The 20,812-nt window shown below is 32.9% G+C and overlaps 1 protein-coding gene across 10 annotated transcripts in view; it reads right to left on the reverse strand.

The window, feature by feature from the left end:
- Positions 1–1,741: 1,741 nt before the first annotated feature.
- The window catches only part of MBNL3 (muscleblind like splicing regulator 3), a 127,115-nt gene continuing 108,044 nt past the window's right edge, over positions 1,742–20,812 (reverse strand). For 4 of the 10 annotated variants that reach the window (XM_036016702.1, XM_036016701.1, XM_036016707.1 and 1 more), the window contains 6 exons: positions 19,619–19,855; positions 16,442–16,592; positions 14,327–14,362; positions 11,707–11,801; positions 10,473–10,546; positions 1,742–8,629 (listed from right to left, as the gene is read on the reverse strand). In XM_036016702.1, the coding sequence (XP_035872595.1) occupies positions 10,490–10,546; positions 11,707–11,801; positions 14,327–14,362; positions 16,442–16,592; positions 19,619–19,855 (576 nt within the window). In that variant the 3' untranslated portion in view covers positions 1,742–8,629; positions 10,473–10,489. The remainder of the gene's footprint in view (positions 8,630–10,472; positions 10,547–11,706; positions 11,802–14,326; positions 14,363–16,441; positions 16,593–19,618; positions 19,856–20,812) is intronic. The other 6 variants (XM_036016703.1, XM_036016709.1, XM_028523256.2 and 3 more) reach the window with 5 other exon arrangements.

The following is a 20,812-nucleotide window of genomic DNA, read 5'->3' on the forward strand; positions in this document are numbered from 1 at the left end:
GATCAGGAAAGCCTGACCTGAATTCTTACCTATCATTCAGCAGCTTCAAAGAGAAAGACATAAACTGAATTCTGAAGAGGCCAAACACCTCTTGTAAATGTTTTTATACTGAATTGGTTTTGGTGCTGGGGTTATCACAGACTCACAGGAATGAGCACAACACATCAAAGGGATCAGATCTGGCTTATCAAAAAATGCCATAGTGGTAATCACACTTGGAAATAGTAAAGCACAAGAGGCAAGGGAACTAGTAGCTCTGAATGATTCATCTGATATTGGACAAGGACCCAACCTCCTCCCTACCCTTTTTCACTGTTATAGACCTGTGAACAATAATACTTTATTCTGTTACAACCTCTTATCCAAAGCTTCTTCACTACAGTTTTCTATCACCTCCAATACTTAACAGTGGCCAATGAGAAGTTCACAATCAAGTGTTTTTAATTATTTAGAAACCTGACAGAATAAAGTATTACCAAGTTACATTTTGCTTTCTTAAAAACCAAAAATGTTTATCCTTTTATTCCTGTGTCACTTATTGGACAAAAGTGATTTTAAGTGAGAGAAACAATTTTAATGGAAAAATCCACACATCCCATTGTTATAAAACCATTGATGCCCATCTTGAACAGCACTGATTTCATATGTTGCATTTAAGATGCAGGGTAGAAATTAATAACTGGAAAATACAAACTTCTAATATATCTTAGAATATGCCTGAATTTCTGAAGCACAATTGAAACCAGTAAGCATTATCTCAAAATTTTTAATTTTCTTTTAGTAAAATATATGTGTCTTCCTTGTGTTAGTAACTTCACTATTGTAGAAATAATACATATAATACAATGGATGTATTATATATACATACACACATATATATTTTAAAATACTGAAGGTATATTTGGAAATAAATGTATTCTATATATGAAATATAACATTGAACAAAATCACAAACTTAAATTCATATTAGAATTACTAAATGTTATGATTACTATTCTAGAACATGAATAGCTTTTAAGTGAACTCCTGATGTGTGAAATGGATTCATAAAAAGACATAACTAGGAAATTTAACATTTTATTAAAAGATCAAAAATAGACATAGTAATAGCATATGAAAATGAATTGCATAGTGCACACTTTTAAACACAAACAAGCAGTACAGCACTATAACTTGAAAAAAACATAAAAATCAAAGCATGTGCCCTATTGATAGCAGTTGAAGGAATGAGCTATTGCATTTTGGAGGCAAAATATTATGAGAAGTTTATATATATTTCTGAAATATTGTGGTCACAATCTATAATTGTTACAGAGAGCTAATAATTTTCTCATCTATTGGTATTTTTAAATTAAAATTTTCTTCCTAAATATGTACTTCCATTTTCTATATTATACTGGATTGTTGTTGTATAAATGTGGAGAATAATCTCTTAAAAAGACTACATTTAAGAACATCTTTAAAAAGTATCTTAAATTATGGTGATTAGTGAACATGATAACAAATGGTTCATTTTTTAATAATTAAAGCATCAACAAAAAACAACAGAAAATTTATTTTAAAAAAGGGTAACCCCAGAATCCAATGATATGATAGTTACATCATTCTCTCAACTGCTAGACACAAAAGACAGCAACAAAATAATTTGGTTTCCATTATTTACAAACAGCATCCTGTATACAGAAATAAAGCTTTGAAACCATGCAGTGCTGACAGATAAATATTTAGGTTGTGTGTTTTGTGGGGTTGGAGAAGCACTGCTTAAAATGGTGTTACTTTTAGGTCTTGTTACAGAGGTATTTTATTAAAGTAATATGATGTAGGAGATGACTAGCAAGGATTTTTTTGACATATCTGAAAATAGTAGTGACTTACTTCATGGTGATACATTTTTTTTTCTTTTAGATATAGCACTATAATTAAGTATGGGTTCTATTTAAAGATAACATTTCTCTATTTCTCTGGAATAATCTCATTTTGGATTATTAAATGGTGGTTCTCTTCCAGGTGAGGACAAATGGAGAAGCTGGAAACTGTGTGAATTCATCAACTAACCCCTTTTCCTGGTCTTAACAGCAGGGTCCTCTTTTGGCCTCAAGTTATTCACATTCTGTTATAGTTTATTCTCTAGTTTTACATATTTAAACACAGCCACCGTGTTTAAGCTTCAAAGAGTGTGATCCAGTGGCTGTCAAGACATATCATGCCATAAATAATTTGGATATCTAGGTCATTCTTACTATTTTACAGATGATTTTTACTGACTTAAAATCTTACCATATTTTTATTGACCTTATGATACTATATTCTTGTGGCTATACATTCACAAGGCCATGTGAAAAAATATGTCAGTGATAAGATTAAAGTTGGAGTTCTTAGCTACAGAATAAGTGAATGCTTACATTTTATATCAATGAAAATGCTGGTCAGATGGTTAGACTGTTAGTTGTATGGTTGATTCTAGGATGGGCTGAAGGGAAAAAAAATCTAACCAACTGGCCCTGAGCTATTGGAGAATTATAAGGCTTGGACTGCTTTCTAGCTTTGGCTTAATTTCCTGTCTCTGTAAGTGAAAAATATCAAAATGGGCAGCAATACTAGTAACTCCCTCAACCTCAGGATGACTCTTTCTCCAGGGAAAGGGCAACAAGTCCCAAGATGTGAAGGATCAAAGTACCTGTGGTGGCCTATTGTTAAAACTTTCTATCCTCGACCTTTTCTAGACCTCTTTGGAGGCAACAAAAAATTAAAAGCTGATCTATGGATGATGTGGGAGCTGAAATTGGCAGAGATGGTCTGATTGAAACATTCTTTCCCAGCTCTTATGTATGTAAGATTTCAGCTGATTCTCTTCTGTGTAGTTAAAGCAGTTAAAGATGGAAGTGGCACAGTGAAGTACTTTCTAACCTGGTCACGGTTAAATCAGAAAACAGCTTCCAGTGAACAAGTATAAGGCAAATAGAGTCATGTATAAAGTTGTCGCAGGAGCATATTTTCCTTTATTGAAGGGAATGAAAAGCCCCATACTGGTCATACTTAACTATTAAATTAAACCTTTTCAATGGTTGCCAATTTGGTTTTGGGTTCTGGATCTTAATGGGGAAATAGTGGTAAGCATTAATAATTTGCCACTTAAATAGATTTTAATTTATGTAACTGATATATGTCAATTGATAATTTTCTGTGACAGATGCAGTCTAATTTGATCATAATGGGAATATCCATTTCAAGATTTGCAAGGTATTTCATTACTTGAAATCATCGAAGAAAACCTCAGGTAGAAACCTGCCTGGTGTGTGTATATGTGTATATGTGATAATACAGAGAGGATTACTTTAAAAAGCAAACAATCTCTGCTAGTGTTCTTGCTAAAAGATAAAGTAGTTTTACTCTTGTTCAGTATTCCTAGCTGAAGATGAGCTGTTACCTGTTACCAGTCCACTCTTTTGATCAGCTGTAGCAAACTAGAAAGCCTCCACAATAGCAAAGCAATATGCTGTTTAGCTAAGTCTTACAGCAAATAAACCCCTCCATCTCAAAGCCTTAGAAATAACTCTCTCTTACTAACTTTTCCACTATTCTCACAGACTTATTATATTAAAACAAGCTCCAAGGATTGCTTTTATGGACTATGTACATAAGTGCAAAAAAGGTGTGTCTCACACATTCGCACCCTAACTGAGATAATCAGTTAACTGCAGCATATGTCTCTTAAACACTGTTAAGGGGTCATTCCAAGGTATCTTTATGCATGATTTCACAAATGCATTAATTTCATAATATGTTTTCATTATTCTTTAATCTTTATTTGGATATATTTGTTTAAGTATGTAATTCCAGAAGAGAATTTTTGCAGCTATAACTATGCCACTTAAATAATTTTGAATAAATGAAGCTATGAAAAAAGATCAGGTAATGTATTATAAACACCACAATTGTGTTTTGAAGTCTAAATACTGTGGAATCTCCCTATCCACACAGCAAATTCTATAAGCCATAAAGCCAAATTCTAGAATCCACATCTTGTAAACTTTTTGATGAAAAAGCCACACTAGGACACAAATTAAGCTTTCACATGGAAATTTAGGATAAAAAATAAATCAACCACATACATTTTCTGAGATTTGAGATGTGTCTTCTACATGTGCATACTGTTAAAACCATGTATAGTGTACAAGTAAAACTTTCACCAAAAAGGTGTCTTAAGGTAGCCATGTTGTAGTTTTGTTGCTAAAGCAACGACTAAATATAATTAGTTAAAATTATTATTTGTATATAAAGTTAAGTTTGTTCTTAAACTGTGAACTGTAAAGAATAGTTATGTATTACAATCTATATCTTATCATGCTTCAGTGTCAGTTTAGAACCTATCTAACCAGGTTGAATATATACATGTAGTAAAATCTTAAAACTTCTCTAACTCTCCTTCAAAAGTAAATTCATTAGTTACTAAGAGATATATAAAAACTAATAAAATCAAAACCTTAAAAACTAACAAGTAAAATAAAAATGTGGCACCAATTACTGAGTTTGGTGCTAAGAACCTTAATTTTTCATTATGTTTACAGTTTAATTAGGCTATCAACTAAATTTCCAAAAAGTTATATGTTTTTACATAGTATTTATTCTACTGCCTTTAACAGGCACTGGTGAAATTAAAATTAGGGCACTACCTTTCTAAATCTATTCAACAGGATTGAGAAATCATATTTCCCTATTTCTATTTCAATGTGTGTGAAATGCAGAAGAGATAAAAAAGTAAAAGAGGATTCCACTTTCTAACCTGTATGTATATAACACCCTACCCTACAGATTAAAATAACTCAGAAACTTTGCAGCTGCATTTTACCTAAGAGCATCCTCATCTACTGTCTCCAAAGGATTGGGGAAAGAGTCAAATACATTCCAAATAGCACACAGGCCTTCCTTATATGTTATTTAATAAAATTTACTGACAATGTTGTCATTATTTATACATTACTGTGCTAAATGGTCATGCCATTAAAAATAGAGTCAAGTTATAAAGGTTAATTTCATTCAGTTCCTGATGGTGGTAGTGAGGAGGTTCTTGCTTTTCCCCAGTTGGAGGGCTGGTAAGGCTGTCAATTAGTGAACACAGTCTAGTGATGTAGGAAAACAACTTTGGCAATATAAAAATACTTTAAAACAGGTTCAAAAACAAATGTAGAGATTGATGGAGTTGGGAGAAGATGGCTTTTCACACCATGATCAACTAGAAATTACAGACTAATCTAGACAAGTGAAATGAAATGCAATAGCTGGTTGTGGAATCATGCTCCATTTGTAAAAGCAAATACTGTGTTTAATAGAAATTTTATGAATCCATTTAATTTTGATTTAATGTTAATCTCTATACTTATGGTCACAGTGCTTTTAAAAATTGACACTACTAAAACCCTCTTAAAAGATATTTTTAGATTATTTTCTCTATATACATGACTTATTTTGTCTAAGTTTCAGCACTCTCACATATTTTTGCAGAAAGCTAAGAGAAATAAACAGAAACAATTTTGGATAAGTAAAAATAGAGGCCTTTGCAAATTACAAAGCTTATAAAATGTTAACTAATAATCACAAATGATTAGAATTTTAGATATACAATTCATTCAGTAAATTTTTGTTTAGAGTCACTGATTAGTTTTGTGACTTCTCTTTATCTGAAAGTTTATAGTCTAATGACTGATCTTCTTTTCTTGAATAAAGATAAATTGAACAAGTCATTGCACAACTAATTTAAAGAATGTTATCTTAAAATTCCATTTATGTCAAAATTCTTTTGTAGCTACATCAAAACTTTAGTACTTTGACTTTCTTTAAACTCACTTTTAAAGCAATTTTTCAATGCCAACAACATCAAAACTGTGGCATCCAAAATTCAACTACCCTGAATATTCTTCACCAAACCTTTTACTAAAACATGTCTTCCAGTGCTTAAAGTAACATGAAGACACCTGCACTCCAGGTGTACTGTCTATGTACATCTTCATCAGAAGTTTAAAAAAATGAAATGAGATAATATGTTGGATCAAAATGTCAAACTATACAAAAAGTTCATTGTGCCCCCCAAACTTCTGTATCTCCTTTAGGGATATATCCAGACTAGCTCAGGTACAGCCTTCCTGGAGTTTTGTGATCAGATCTGCTCTTCTGGAGAGGCACTGACACAGGATATGCGAAATTCAGTTCCAAACATGAGTAATTTCATAAAGATGAACTCTCCTTTCTTCTCTAACAATGTTAAGATTTGAGGAAAGAGAAATTAAGTTGTTCAAAAACAATAGGTAAAAGTCAGGAAACCTCCTGTTCTTTAAGTCTAGGCAATACTGTAAACAGATGGCAATGGTTCCATAGAAGCAAACCCATTTAGAAATCACTGATGATCATGACTGGGTTGATAATTAAAATCAAGAGGATCTCATCAACTATTAAAGAGCTAATTTTGATCTTTTGTATTTTGAGGCAAATTGATCTGCTTTAGGATGGAATTCCAAATATTTTGAAGCACAAACAGTGTGAAACAGAGAAACAACTGGGAGTCAGGAGATATTTCCAAGTCCAACTGTACCCAAAAAGGTAGGTAACCCTGGGCAAATCACATACCCTAGGCCTCAGTTTCATCAACTGTGAAAAGGTTTTACCAACTCCATTGTTCTGTGATTCAAACATACTAGCCTGCTTAAGGTATCCATCAGATTTTCTTTGTCATTTTCATGAAGTAGAAAACAAACTTGCTATAAACATCAAATTTGATGATTTTACACTTACCAGTGAGAGAATATATATTTAGTAGAAAATATTAAACCTACATTGATGCAAACTATCATATGGTTCTACCACTATATAATAATAGTAACTTTAATGACTAAATAAAGAGGAGGAGGTATGCCACATAACATAAAAATTAATTACTATTTTACTTGGTTAAAAGTATTTCATAAGAATTAGTACTGTGAATTCAGCTCAGCTCTGTGGAGAGCAGCCATTCTGTCTCATCCAAAGGGTCTTAAAAACCTCTCTTATAATATCCAAATACATGTAAAAATACAAATACAAATCAACATTGTTTATGATGAGAGAACTCTGTTGTTAATAAAGTTTTGGGAAGGCAACATCTGACATATATCACAAACATTTACTCTTTTGATAAGTGTTTAACAAAACTGAAAACTCAGCTAAACTGGAGCTAAAGCCAACTGTGATATCCTTCCTAAAACTGTTAAATAAATCAAAGAGTAATTTTAAACGTCTTCCTATCCTCCTCCCCATTTTTGCCATTTCTCCAAAGCTATACTCAGGCTCCAACTGTGATCAATATAAAAGTGTGTCCATTTGGGGAGGAAAGGCCTTACTTAGAACCAATTCTCTTTCACCCTGACTAATCTTGCTAGATTGCATCTTACTTACTATTCAGAGTAGTCTAAAAAGCATGAGCCATTTGGATTCAGAAATGGCTCTTCTGTAAAAGGTTACATTGCAATGGTTTTTACAGGCTCTCCTCCAATACATAAAAAGTGTCTCCATGTTCCCATCTCCCTGTTAAATTTATAACCTGTAATTAGCATACCTTTAAGCCTCCAAGTACCAATTTTTCAGCTGAAGATGACAAATGGCTGTTTTAGACACTCAACCTAAGAGTGTGTCTAAATCCTTCAGCCACAAAAAAAATATAATGGGCACTTTATACACTTTTCAGCATAAATGCTGAGAAATGTATTTAAAGATAAATTCTAGTTTTCCAAGATGTTTAAAGAGTGAAATTAGGGATTAATGTTTAAGAAGTTCCCTCTTTTTAGCAGGTAATTATATTTCCTCAGAAATAATCTACTAATGTAATCATATTATGCAAGGTCAGATTTGCAGCTATAAATTATTTACATGGATGTTTATGAACAGGTTTTGCAAACACTCAGAAGTGAGGCTTTTTAAATGGCTGCCCTGAGAATCCCCCAGAAATATTCTAAACAGAGAGAGTATATTAACATTAACCTGTCATATTTCACAAGCAAATGTATTTCTGTTTACCATTAGTAACATTTTAGTTGAAACCAAAAACCACACATATTACAGCAAAACCCTGTAGTATGTAAAAACCTAACACAACACAATATACCACAATATAGTACAATACAATAATGGGGGAATGATCTTTGGATACAATTTTTACCTTTTTAAATCAACCCAATAGGCTATTGCATAAACAAAACAGTAAGGTAATACTTCAAAACAGTTAAATATTTACCCACTAAGAATGCACAGTAAGCCAAAAATTCATTGTGGAGATTCACTCAGCATAAAAGTTATTAGAAAATCACAAAGAATAGTGTGACAAATTACAAAATTTTATGGTAGTGTTCTACCTAATAATTTAAATAAGATAGATGGTAGTTTTGTATTCATGTTTTGTTTTAACATCTCCATTGATTGTTAAATGCTTTGATTTTATTTAAATTTGTTGGTTGGTATTTTTGTTTTATTTACTATATTGACTGCACCATGCTTATTGTTGTGTTGGTAGAAGAGGACGTACAACACTATATATAGAAAGGCTACATGGAAGTTCTGACGGAGAGATTCTGATATTCCATAACTCTGTTGTTCAGAATTTCAACTGAAATGCAAAAAAAAAAAAAAAAGAGAGTGAGAAATATTAAAGGGTTATTCAAGCAGGGGTCAGGATACTTGGTTCTTGTTTCAGTTTTTTATGTGAACTATGCCAAGATATTCCCCATTGTGAATTTCATATTCAACATCTCTAAAAATTGGGCTGTTGGAGATAGTCTCTAAAGAGTCATGTACCATGATAGTGTATGCTTCTCATTGAATGCTAATGTACAGAATTGCCCTAAAAGAGATGCACTCAGTTATTTAATGCATTATCTACACAATGCCAAAATTTGTTGATGAACATCCACTTATCTACTTCCTTCAACAAGCATATTAGAAAACATGCTTATACCTGAAATGAACATAAAGTAATATTGAATGTCAACTGTAATTGAAAAATAAAAGAAAAAAAAACACACTTGATTCCAAACATTCAAAATGTGCAGATATTAAATAAACTTTAAACATTTTATGTGAATGCAATGGAGCCTAAGTATGAAATATAGGTACTATATTATATTTTACAAAATTACATTTTTTGAATTTTGAAGAAATTTTTAATACCTCTTACATATTAAAGTGATTATTATGTGCTAAATACTTCTACATTTTCTAGTGGAATCAAATAAAACTGAATCACTATTCCCAAACATGTTTTGTTAGGAAGTTAAGTTAATTTGACAAGTTTGTTTACCTTGATGTAAAGCAACTCATGAGAATCATGGAAGTGTTTCCAAAACCCACAGTCTCATATTTGGTGCTATTCCAAAGCTGCCACTCTCCTAAATTATACTCCTGAAAATTACTATAATTCACAGCTACTTCAGTTATTCCATATACTCAAAGGTATATTTTTAAAACATCTTTTTATGGTTGAAGGGACCTATTTATCTAATATGTAGTCAGCTATAGTATCTGTCCAAAACAATTAGTGTTCTGGGCTTGTGTGTCCTTAGCAGGAAAGAAATACTAACCAGGTTCTGGAAAATTAGTCCATGAAAAGAATAGGACTCTTGCCTCCTTCAACCAAATGATACCCTCTGATTGTGAGAACCTCAAGCTTTTAGTGACTAATGTATGCAATTCATAATTAATCACTCATTTAATAAGTCCCTATAATCAATTAATTAATTAATTAATATGCCTCAGAGTCTTAAGTGGCTTCAAAAGTCACATGCTCCAAGTGAACGATTGCTCAAATTAAGTGTGTGCTATTATAGGTTCTGGGCCAAAGAGAAGATCAAAGGTGAAGAGGGTAAAAATCCAACAACAGCAACAAAAATTGCATGCAAAAAAGGTATGATATCAATGGAAATAATGATTAAATTACTAAATTATGTCACTCAAATTTTGAAACAGCTGGATCAATTCTGATAGACTTACATGGGGAGCAATGCAAAGTGGCAGACTGTAAAAACACTATTTACTATAGTGAAAGAGGGAAGCACATTGCTTACTGTCTTTAAGGTAACCATCTCAATCAAATTGTGACAAAATTACTTTGCTTAAATTTAATTTTAAAAATAAGCTAGAAAAATGTTAAAGAATTAAAACTGAACACTGATCTCTGTATTTATCTAACAAATCATACCCCTTTAATAATAGGAAAACATTTCAGAATTTGTAAGCTCATTGGAAAAATATACTACCAGCTGTCATTTTCATATAAGAACTGCATATTTGTTGTTTACATTTCAATTTGGAAAACTTAGAATGCTTTAAATCAAGCTCTAAGTTATAAGCAATGTCTACTATTGAAACTATTTACCAAAGCTTTAACAAGTACAATTGTGTAAATAAAAGATATCACCTATAAATATGACATATTAATACTTAAAGAAACTTACTGTTCTACCGGTAACTTCTACATCTGTGAAACAAACATGCTGCTATTCAGTTCATCTATTGATAATGGGGGTATCTATAGCAGTAAAAAAGATTTTAGATTAAAATAGTTTCTTGAGAGAAGTATTTATTTTATTCACTGCTTGGACATGGTAATCAATAATATAATCAATTCACAGGAAAATTTAAACATATTAATTGTATCCACTAATAGTTAATTTTGCTAAGCACAGATTAGAATGTGATTTGTTTTCCCAATTAATTAATGCTTTGTGTGCTATATAGTTAGCGTACTTGTAATTGAAGCAGCAGTGGAATTTGCAGTCTTTAAGCATGGTTACCACTTTAATCAGGCAAAGTAGCCATAACATTGCACAATAATTATTTATGTATCTCCTTAGTTTCAGGACTTCTCCCAAATTTATAAGTTGCCTTGTGACCCTGCTTATCAGTACCTAAAGCAAATGAAAATCAAAACAACATAAGCACTAATGTCAGTATGAGAAGAAATTTCTGACATATATAATTACTGGATAATTATAGGGATATCTGTGCCTTGGAAAGAAATGTGTTAATTTGTGTTCTTTCTAGTAGATCTGAAGGTAAACATAATGACTGTATTAAGTGAAATTTTAAACACAGTAACAAAAAATGGTAGTAAAATAAAACAAATTCACCTCTTGATCAGTAAGGACGCATTTAACAAACAGTATACACATTTAAGGATTGGTGTAGTAGCAACAATTGTATATATAGAATATCAAGAGATACATCTAGTAACTGATTGAAAATGAGAAGACTGCTGATTCATCTCAGGATAAATAGTAAAGTAGATACATCCTTCTAGAACAGCGATTGTCAACCTAATCCATAAAATTCTGTGGCACACCAAAAGATGTTATATTTTTGCCAATATGACCAAAATTAGGTATAATTTTGATTCATTCACACCATATGGCTATTGTTGTCTTGACTGTTGTCATTTTTTAATTTGATAATCTAAGGGAAAATAGGCAAGTGCCCCTGACTAGTCAGGTAATGCATGCTTTAAAAATTCTTGCAGCACACAGGTTGAAAATTGCTGCTCTAAAATAAACACAAAAATAAAAATTTTAAATGTAACAGCTGCTTAGGAAACACACAAGAATATGGACTAATGTCTCTCACCAATCCAAAAAGCATATGCTGTTTGTCACCAATACATTGTAGTTATCTAGGTGAAATAAATTGCCAAACCTGATTGCCTGTAGCTGTTGCAGCAAAGGGAACGCTGGTGGCAGGTGTAGTTGCTGCAGACACAGTGGTAGGTGTAGCACCGTGCATCATAGGCACTTTCAGTAGGAAACCGTGGAAGCAACACATGGGAAAGTGAACCATTTATGCAACCATGACATAAACAATGAAGTAGGGTGTGGTAGGTATCACAGCAATAAGCCACGTGACATCATCATGATGGATACACCAGGTTACAACATGCAATCACAGTGCAAAGCAACACAGCACAGAATGGGGAAAAATTTAAAAAGAGAAAAGGGAAAACGATTATAGTTTACATTAAGAAACATTATTCTCAACATTTAGCTTCTGAATAGAATCACATTTTATTTTAATTAAAAGGCCAAATTTCCAGAAGGGTTTACAATGGCTGCATATAGTAAAATCTAATGTTACCAAGGCTATCTGTATGAATAGCTAGTTAAGCAGACAAGTAACTGGGTTGCACATTCAAAATGGGAGTAGGGAACTGTGAGTTGGTATTTGGGTTCACTAACTTGTAGACTTGAGTGCTGTCACTAATGCAGACAACTGTAGTTGAACAACAATAAAACAATTTAAATTTTAAAAACGGTAAGTACACAATTATTTGTATATTTACCTAATCTACATGCAAAAAAGTAGTAGTTCAATTGGTGGGTATATGGTAGGGAAGTAGATATGAAGAATATGAAAAACACATGCAGGTTTTTAAGTACAGTTCTGGCAAACCCCTGGAAACTTAGGTTATTTAAGGCTTGTTTAATCATTTGTTTAATCAGTCCCTATAATTAATTAATTAATTGATTAATTAAGATGCCGTGGAGTCTTAAGTGGCTTCAAAAATCACATGCTCCAAGTTAACAATTGCTCAAATTCAGTGTGTGCTATTACAGACTCTGAGCCAAAGAGGAGACAGACACATGGGACACTTCATAGAAAATATCTGACAAAATCTTGTCTTCATGGCAAAAATTACAGCAAAAGTGGCTAACAGCTATAACAGCACTTTCAGGGTGTTTTCTCTTTGCCTTTTCTAGTGTTCTGCCTCATTTAAGAAGCTTTTTGGATGGTTTTCTCATTTCTAGCTCATATTGGAAAGCAAACCAAGGAATTAATGGGTGAATGTCAAGCATTCATATATAATAATTTACAAGCATTCATATATAATAATTTACAACTGCATTGATTGAATTTAGATTTTCTGAAAGTATACAGAGAAAATGAATAGCCTGAAGAGAGGAAAATCAACATATGCAATGCCATAGAAACCACAGTTGTACCCCAAATGGTGCTTTACAGAACTCTGTAGTTATTCCTTATACCTATCACAAGTAAACTGTTACTTACAGAAATCCCTTATTGTGTAATATGTCAATTCTAAAAACACTCCTATTTTCCCTTTGGGAACACAGCAACTATACAGGATGCAGCAGTACTGAATCACGCAATTTGTATTCCCACACAGAGTTCTTAGGTGAAAGGACAGGGGAGCAGAGTCACAAATTGTAAAGAGAGACACATTTCACAAACTTGCAGAAGTCTGTTCTAATCAAATGGATATAGTGTTCCTGTTAGTATCAATGGAAATGTTTTTCATTCTTACAGGGGACCGCTAATCCCTCAATAACAGAAGCCTCACCTCTGTCACCAGTTAGTGCTACTACTATGTGGTTGTCATTTTGACTTTTTGTTTTTATCTCAATAAGTCTCTTAGTCCTTTTTGGGCTTTGCATCTACTCTGGTTGACCAATGGGATAGAGGTCAACTTATTTTAAACTCTCAAAAAGAATTAAAGGAAGTGGATTACTATGAGATGGTGCAGTGGGGTGGAATAATTTCTCCTTGTATCAAATGGAGCCATTTTCTTCTGGTCTGTTCCTGGTAGTCATGGAGGCTATAGGAGCTATAGCATTCTGAGAAGCTATAGAACTCAGAAATTCTAGACAGGAAAATAAGTCACTTTCTCGTCTTCTGTATTAGTGGTATACCAAATACTTTTGAGATGGCTACCATATTGTATTGGTGGTTAAATAAAGGTCCTTGTGTAACTAATTAAAATTATATATCCCCAAAGAGTCACTTTGAAGTTATTCTATTGTACCTAGTTTCCATGCACATGCACTTCCTCCTAGAAGATTATAGAATTCATTATATAACATTATGGAATGTTCTACCTTTGCTAAACTCATTCTTTCTAAATGCCTCAGAATTGAATAATTTAGATCTTATGGATAGCTTTTTTTGGAAGGATTTTTATACTTTAGATATCGCACATTTGAACTATTTTATGACTTCTTAGTAACAGATGTAAGACAGAATAAAACTGCCCATTCTGGCTAGGTAAGGAAATGTTTCAAAATAGTTCGGCTACAATTTTTAGGGTGAAAATAGAGCATCAGTATTTGGCCACAGTGGCAAACAAGGACTTGAGAGGGCACAACTTGTGACTCCACAAAGATGTGAAACAGTACCCTATTAAACCTTAAATACTCAGAAAGCATCCAACCACTTCGTTCAGTCACTCATCTCTTTCACAGTCACAACAGAAAACACTATTTTTCAGATTATAAAAAGTTAATAATTTTTGTATAAAACCTACCAATATTTGAAGCAGGTGCCATGCACAATATTTGCCCTGTACACCATGAAGAAAAGCGTGAAAAGTAAATAAAAGAGATATTTCATTATTGAAGCTTTACTGATAGAAATAAATTTTAACTAGAAAGATATTCCTCACAATATTAATTAATCAGCACATGCAAATCCAAATAATTTCATATGTTTGCAATTACAGTTTAGTTTTAAGATCACACACCCAGGTAATCAAAGTAATTCTTGGATTCTTAGGTAAAAAAATGAATATTAATTTTTCTTTAAAAGGATTATCTCACCTTAATTACATCCTCTATTTATTTTGGACAAATACATCCTAATTAATTTTAATCATTAAAGGGATAATTTTATTTATTATATGTATTAGTTTCAAAATATGCACCAAGATCTGGTATCAGATGCCAATAGTTCTATTTAGAGCACTAATCTATTATCACTGTCCCTTCTACCTTGTTACCGAGGGCTTGAATACGAACATACGGCAAATAGGATTTTCATAAAGAGGGGGCTCTCAGCCTGAGAGTTTTTTAATTTGCTATTAATTAAGGGGGACAGGATTCTCCAGATATTTTGGCTTATAAATCTATATTTTAAATTAGCTAAATCCAGCAAAGTCTAAAAATGATAAAAAATGTGCTTTTAAATGGTACCATAAAAATTATTGTGGTTAGTAACTAGACAAAAGACTCTTAAATAGCTTCTTTAAAGACTTATTAACTAACTAACTTATCAACTAACCACAATATTTTTTGAAGTCCAGGTGTCTATTACTATGCATTTAGTATATTTATACTATTAACAAGGCTTTATAAATTAATTTTTAAATACTGTAATTTTCATTTAATAATAATTTATAAACTGGGCATTTATAATTTTGGCAAGAAAATCTACTGTACTCTGGGTAGTTAATATTTTCAATTTATTCTTAAGAGACTAAACACTCATTCTTAAAGTGCTGAACCATGAGAAAAAAGTATTTTCCCTCATATATATGTACTTGAGTGAAATTCTGGTTTAAATTTTTTATTCAATTTGATACAAACTGTTATGCTTTACATATAGTTGAATGGAGGAGATAACAAAATACGTTGGAAAGTGTCAGGGAAATATATCAGGAAAACTGCTATATTTTTATTTAACTTTTTTTTTACAAATTTTTATTTATTTATTTTAGAGAAAGAGAGAAATATTGATTTTTGTTCTGGCCAGGACTAAATGTGGCTCATTTTTTTAAAAGATTTTATTTATTTATTTTTAGAGAGAGGGGAAGCGGGGGGGGGGGGGGGCATCAATGTGTGAGAGAAACATCAATCAGCTGCCTCTCCTATGTGCCATAACAGGGGCTGAACCCACAACCAAGGCGTGTGCCCTGACTGGGAATCAAACCTGCAACCCTTTGCTTTACAGGAGGACACCCATCTAACTGAGCCACAATGGTCAGGGCTAAATATAGCCCATCTTGATTCAACATTTTTTTCAGAGGGGAGGAGAGGGCCTGTGGGGTATTTTGGAGCAAAACCCTGACATGTCAAGAAAACTGCTATATTTTTTTATATTACCTAATTTAAGAATTAGAGGCTGGAACTACCTGTCACAGAGTTCCAATGTGACACCCAGTGCCACACAGTGTGTGTGTGTGTGTTATAAATGTTATATATATATTATATATATAAATTTAATGGTAGTTTTATTATAACTATCTTCAGTATAGCAAAGATATATAGATTACATATTTTTGCAATGGTGAAAATGGGAGGGTCTTTTTTGAGGGTAGACCAATGTCTTTGGAAAGTGATACCTAAGAGTCAAAAAATTAGTTTGAGGCTGAACCAAGTGAATCAATAATAAGAAGCAAAAATTAAGAAATGCTAAAAAGAAAAATGTTGACAATGTTTTCTAGTTTGAATTCAAATCACTAATTTTCAGGAATCATAGAAACAAATTTATTTATACATACTAGCAGATCAAACATAAGTGCCATGTTTTATTTCCTATCAAAATACCTGTCGATAGTCCTGGCATATAAGTTCTTGAAGGCTGGTGTGCATTGTATACATTCATAACATTATTACATTCACAGTGTCCAGAACCTTGTTCTTACCTCCAGGGAAAAATGCCGGCTGGGGGAGCTGCATGTTAGCCAGAGACTGTTGGCAGTGGAAAACACTGGGATTAAAGACCGGGGTGGCACCATTGGTCTTTTCAAGTGCCGATCTCTTTGGTATCAGTTGAAATGCACCAGGCTGTAGGGCCTGTGAGGGAAGGGTTCATTAATAAATAGTACCAAAGAAAGTAAAGAATGTACTCAAACCAAGCAAGCAGCAATTAGATAAGATATGGTCTGGGAACCCTCTGAAAGTGTATCCATCAAGCAAGGTAGCCAACTGCAGAGATGAACCAGTTCACTAAATGAGGACTTAGTTCAGAACAGAAAAAAAAAAAACATACAAGTAAAAAAGAAGCTTTTCAACTTCACTAATTTAGGCAAATGATAAAGGACCTCATCATTTGGGCAGCACATGACAGGAAGCTGTTAACAGCAAATAAGCATTTAAAGTTAACATGTCAGGGATGCTCATTTATTAATCTATTAAAATGAGATTTGAAGAGGCAACAACTATAGCAGGAAAGAGATTTCTTTCAGTTAAAATTCTTATATGGATTTAGGAGATAAATGGTATATAGGTAATAAAACAGATTATCAGTAGCTAGAGTCTGATGCTGTAGCTCTGAAAAACAAAATCAAATTTATATAAGGACTTCAGATGCAAATTCTATAACTGTATATCTCTCAACTAACAGGTAAAGAAAAAGCAAATAAATTCTTCCTCCCCCATTACTCACCTCGCCAGATACCATAGATACTTAGCAAAATTGATGCAATTCTAATTTATAGAGGCTTGTGCATTTCAGTTTGTGCCATTTGTTTTTTTTAAGTCCTTGTAAGGTTTAATTCTAAAATGTTTAGCATTTTAAAACCATCCTTTCATGTCTAAAATTCTTCAAAAATCTCAGTGTGCTCATAATATTCAGTCAAACTTGTCCCTAGATCAGCTTCATTGGAGAAGTTTGACATTACATTTTTTCCTCACCAAATTGTACATTATTTTAAAAAACATGCCCCTGGAAAAATAATTAGGTATGCTTCAAATTCTTAAGAAGGCTGGATCACTTGTGCTGAGTAACTAGCTTTCCACACACTAAAAAGGGATATCCCATGACCTACTTAATCCTGTGGCTAAAGAGAGTGTAAAGGTATCATTACTTTCTTTGAGAAACTAAATTATCAGCCCTTCAAGTTTTTCTCTTTTAAATGCATACAAGATTCTTTCAGTGAAGTCAACCTTAGCTATGCATATGAACATGAACAGTATAAAAATATCTCTTTTACAAAGTAGAATCTGAATCCTTAAAAATATAGAAAGCTTAAACTTCTTCATGGAAAGCCTCCTTTGTTTCATCTTATTTCAGACAAATTCCTATAAGCCAATTTGACTTTAACACTGAGACTCTGCTCTGATCGGTTACTCAGAAAGGAATATTATATTGACATTCACAAGTACCAATCAGTTGAAGGCCAACTATATAATATTTACATTTCTATATGGAAACTTGTGGCTGACTTATGTACATTTTACCAAACACACCCAGATTATCAGAAATGGGCACATGCATATGAAGACCCCATGCCTGAGTGTGGGATAGGTACATAGTGACACAAGCAAACCATTCTTTATACACTGCACACATATGAAAACCTAGGGGACCAGCTGTATTCTTCTCTTTTATAAGAGGTCCACACTATTTCTGAATTCTATTGCCACCAAAAGAAATAATCCAAAAATTGAAGACATAAATTCTCCATTGAACATTCTGAATACCTCCTATTTTCATAGCTTAAAATTCCCTCATTCAAAAGAATGTAAGACAAAAAAACATGGTGAAGTCTTTTTTTAAAACATTCATTAACAGAGTATGTTGTCTAGATCAAAGGAGAAAATAAGTTTGTTCTATTTTGGTGTTCAGCTCTTTCATGAAGTAATGGGTTCAGTTCAGAGAGAAAAGGGGTATTGAGAAAGTGTACCAAGTCCAAAACTGGTGCTATAGCCTTAAAGCCATAATCTACCAAAAAGTTTGGAGAAATTTGGGTATCTGGTTTAGAGAAAGATATCAGAATCACCACTCATATGGAATAGGAATTGACTAATTTTGCATAATAAAATAAGTGTAAATTCCAGTTACAGCAAGGTAGATTTCAACTACTATGAGAAAAACATTTTTTTAAATTTTTTTAAAATTTTATTTTAATTGTTGTTGCAGTACAATTTTCTATCTTTTACTCCCATCCCAACCCACCCACGAGAAAAACATCCCTAAGAAATGGGGGTGTGAATATAAATGCATTTCCCAAATTAAATATACGCTCTCTGTTGTGGGCTTCAGGGTCTTGTAGGTGATTTTTTCCACAGCCAAGAAATGTAAAGTTGCTCAGGGGTTTGTCCCTTATTGGATTGTTAAACCCTATTACACAAGGAAAGACCCAAACCAAAAAACAAACAGCAAGCAGCTTATAAAAATAATTGACAGCTGTGACAAACAAGTAATCATAACTCCTATTTCTCAGTCTATCACAATGTATTGTGTTATGCAAATATTTTCCCTAGTTCCTACCTTTCAGTATTAACTAGAACTAACTTTTCCCCCAAACTGACTTGCTAAGACAACTCTTCCTGTCTCTTCTTCCCATGTAGAAATGCCTCCCTAGTTTTGGCTGGCTGCTTCCTTGAAACCATCCCTTCAGAAAGGAAAGAGAACCTTAACATTTGGGAAATGAGAGTCAACCTATCATCCCATCTCTCAAGTCCTCTGTTTTTTGGAAGGCATTATGGATATTACTAGCAAAGTACCCATTAAGGTGGCTCACAGGCAGAGAAGCAACTTGTTGCCTTTTTTCAAATACTGAGGTTAGTTACAGTATAAAAACCACTCAGAACTAATTTACTGTTTAAATTATATAGTTTTCTCTTTCTGTAAAAATGAGAGAAAAAGCACAGCAGATTAAAATGATTAGTAAACCTTTTAAATGATTACTTTTAAAAAATTTTAGTGCATTAAGTAGAATCAATACATCCTCTACTTTTCATCTTATCACCTTGGCTATTTATATTAAAGTCCACTCATGACAATCCAATATTACTACAAGATACTAAATATGTTGAAGAATATACTAATCATTTACTCCCAAATGAACAGTGCACAATTGCCGGCCTATTCTTACCATGGTGGTGGCAGCTGAATGGTTCATCTGGTGATGAGCTGCCTTGAGTTTGGCTTGCAAGTGTGGGGGAGGATGAAAGTACTTGCATTTCTCCCGGGAGCATCGGCCTTTGATGTAATCCATGCAGATGGTCACAGTATTATCACTTGCTTCAATCATAGAGACATCAGTAGGATGAGCATAGCGGCAATCGCTCTCACCACGGGTACAATTCCCACGCTGAAATTCTCGGCAAATCTTAAAAAAATCACATTGATGACTTGGAAAGTGATTAGGTTTTATTTATTTTGCTAGTAATTGTAAGAGCAATAATATATGTTATTATTTTTGTCATCTATTTAGAAAACATCTAAAAAGCTGAAGGATAATGTAAAGCCATATTCACTATGAGATGTAAACATAGACAAATTTTTGATTCCTAGAAAAAATTCATTCTCTCCAAAAAAAAAAAGTTGTCTGTTTTTCTTATATTGAAATAAAAGTGCTTAAAGGCATTGTTGGAAATCAATTTTTTTAATTTTCCACTTAATACAGCCTAAAATATAATTACCTAAGTTTGCAAAAGGGAGTTATTTTGTTAAGATCCAAGATGAGCCTTTATCACACAGCAATGTGATTTTCCAGAATCAGACTTGTGGACCATGACTGAATTACATTATATGTACAATCAAATTCCATTATGACACACTGCCAGGCATACAAGGAGCTTCCAATGAAGCTTACTTTGTAAGAAATTGACTAGTTATTTATTATAATTTATGAAAAGTGACAAGAGATGTTTGAAGGACTTTAATAAATCATGAAGTTGTTTAAAATTTCTTTCAGATTTCCTTTTCTTAGACCTGAAGGGTTATATAATATCTAATACATTGTTCTTAAAATGGGGAAAAAAGGTGTACACAGTATGAGACTCGTTTACATTCTGCATTCATAGATTAGTCTACTTTTTACAGTTAGAATATTCTAGCAAGTAGAGACTCATCAACAGATATAGTAATTCCAGTCTATAAACTAGAGCCTCAGTAATAGCAGCATTCCCACCAGACTCCCTGTGGCTGGGTACACTAAGACATTCTTTGACCTACTGTACAACTCAATCACTACACTTCACAACAGGGTATAACTGCAGTAGTAAAATATTAATTTTTTTTCTGAACTTATATTCTACAAGCTAAAAACCCAAGTGTACTTATT

The sequence above is a fragment of the Phyllostomus discolor genome, chromosome X, assembly GCF_004126475.2.
Source record: "Phyllostomus discolor isolate MPI-MPIP mPhyDis1 chromosome X, mPhyDis1.pri.v3, whole genome shotgun sequence".
In the NCBI taxonomy this organism is placed as follows: Eukaryota; Metazoa; Chordata; class Mammalia; order Chiroptera; family Phyllostomidae; genus Phyllostomus; species Phyllostomus discolor.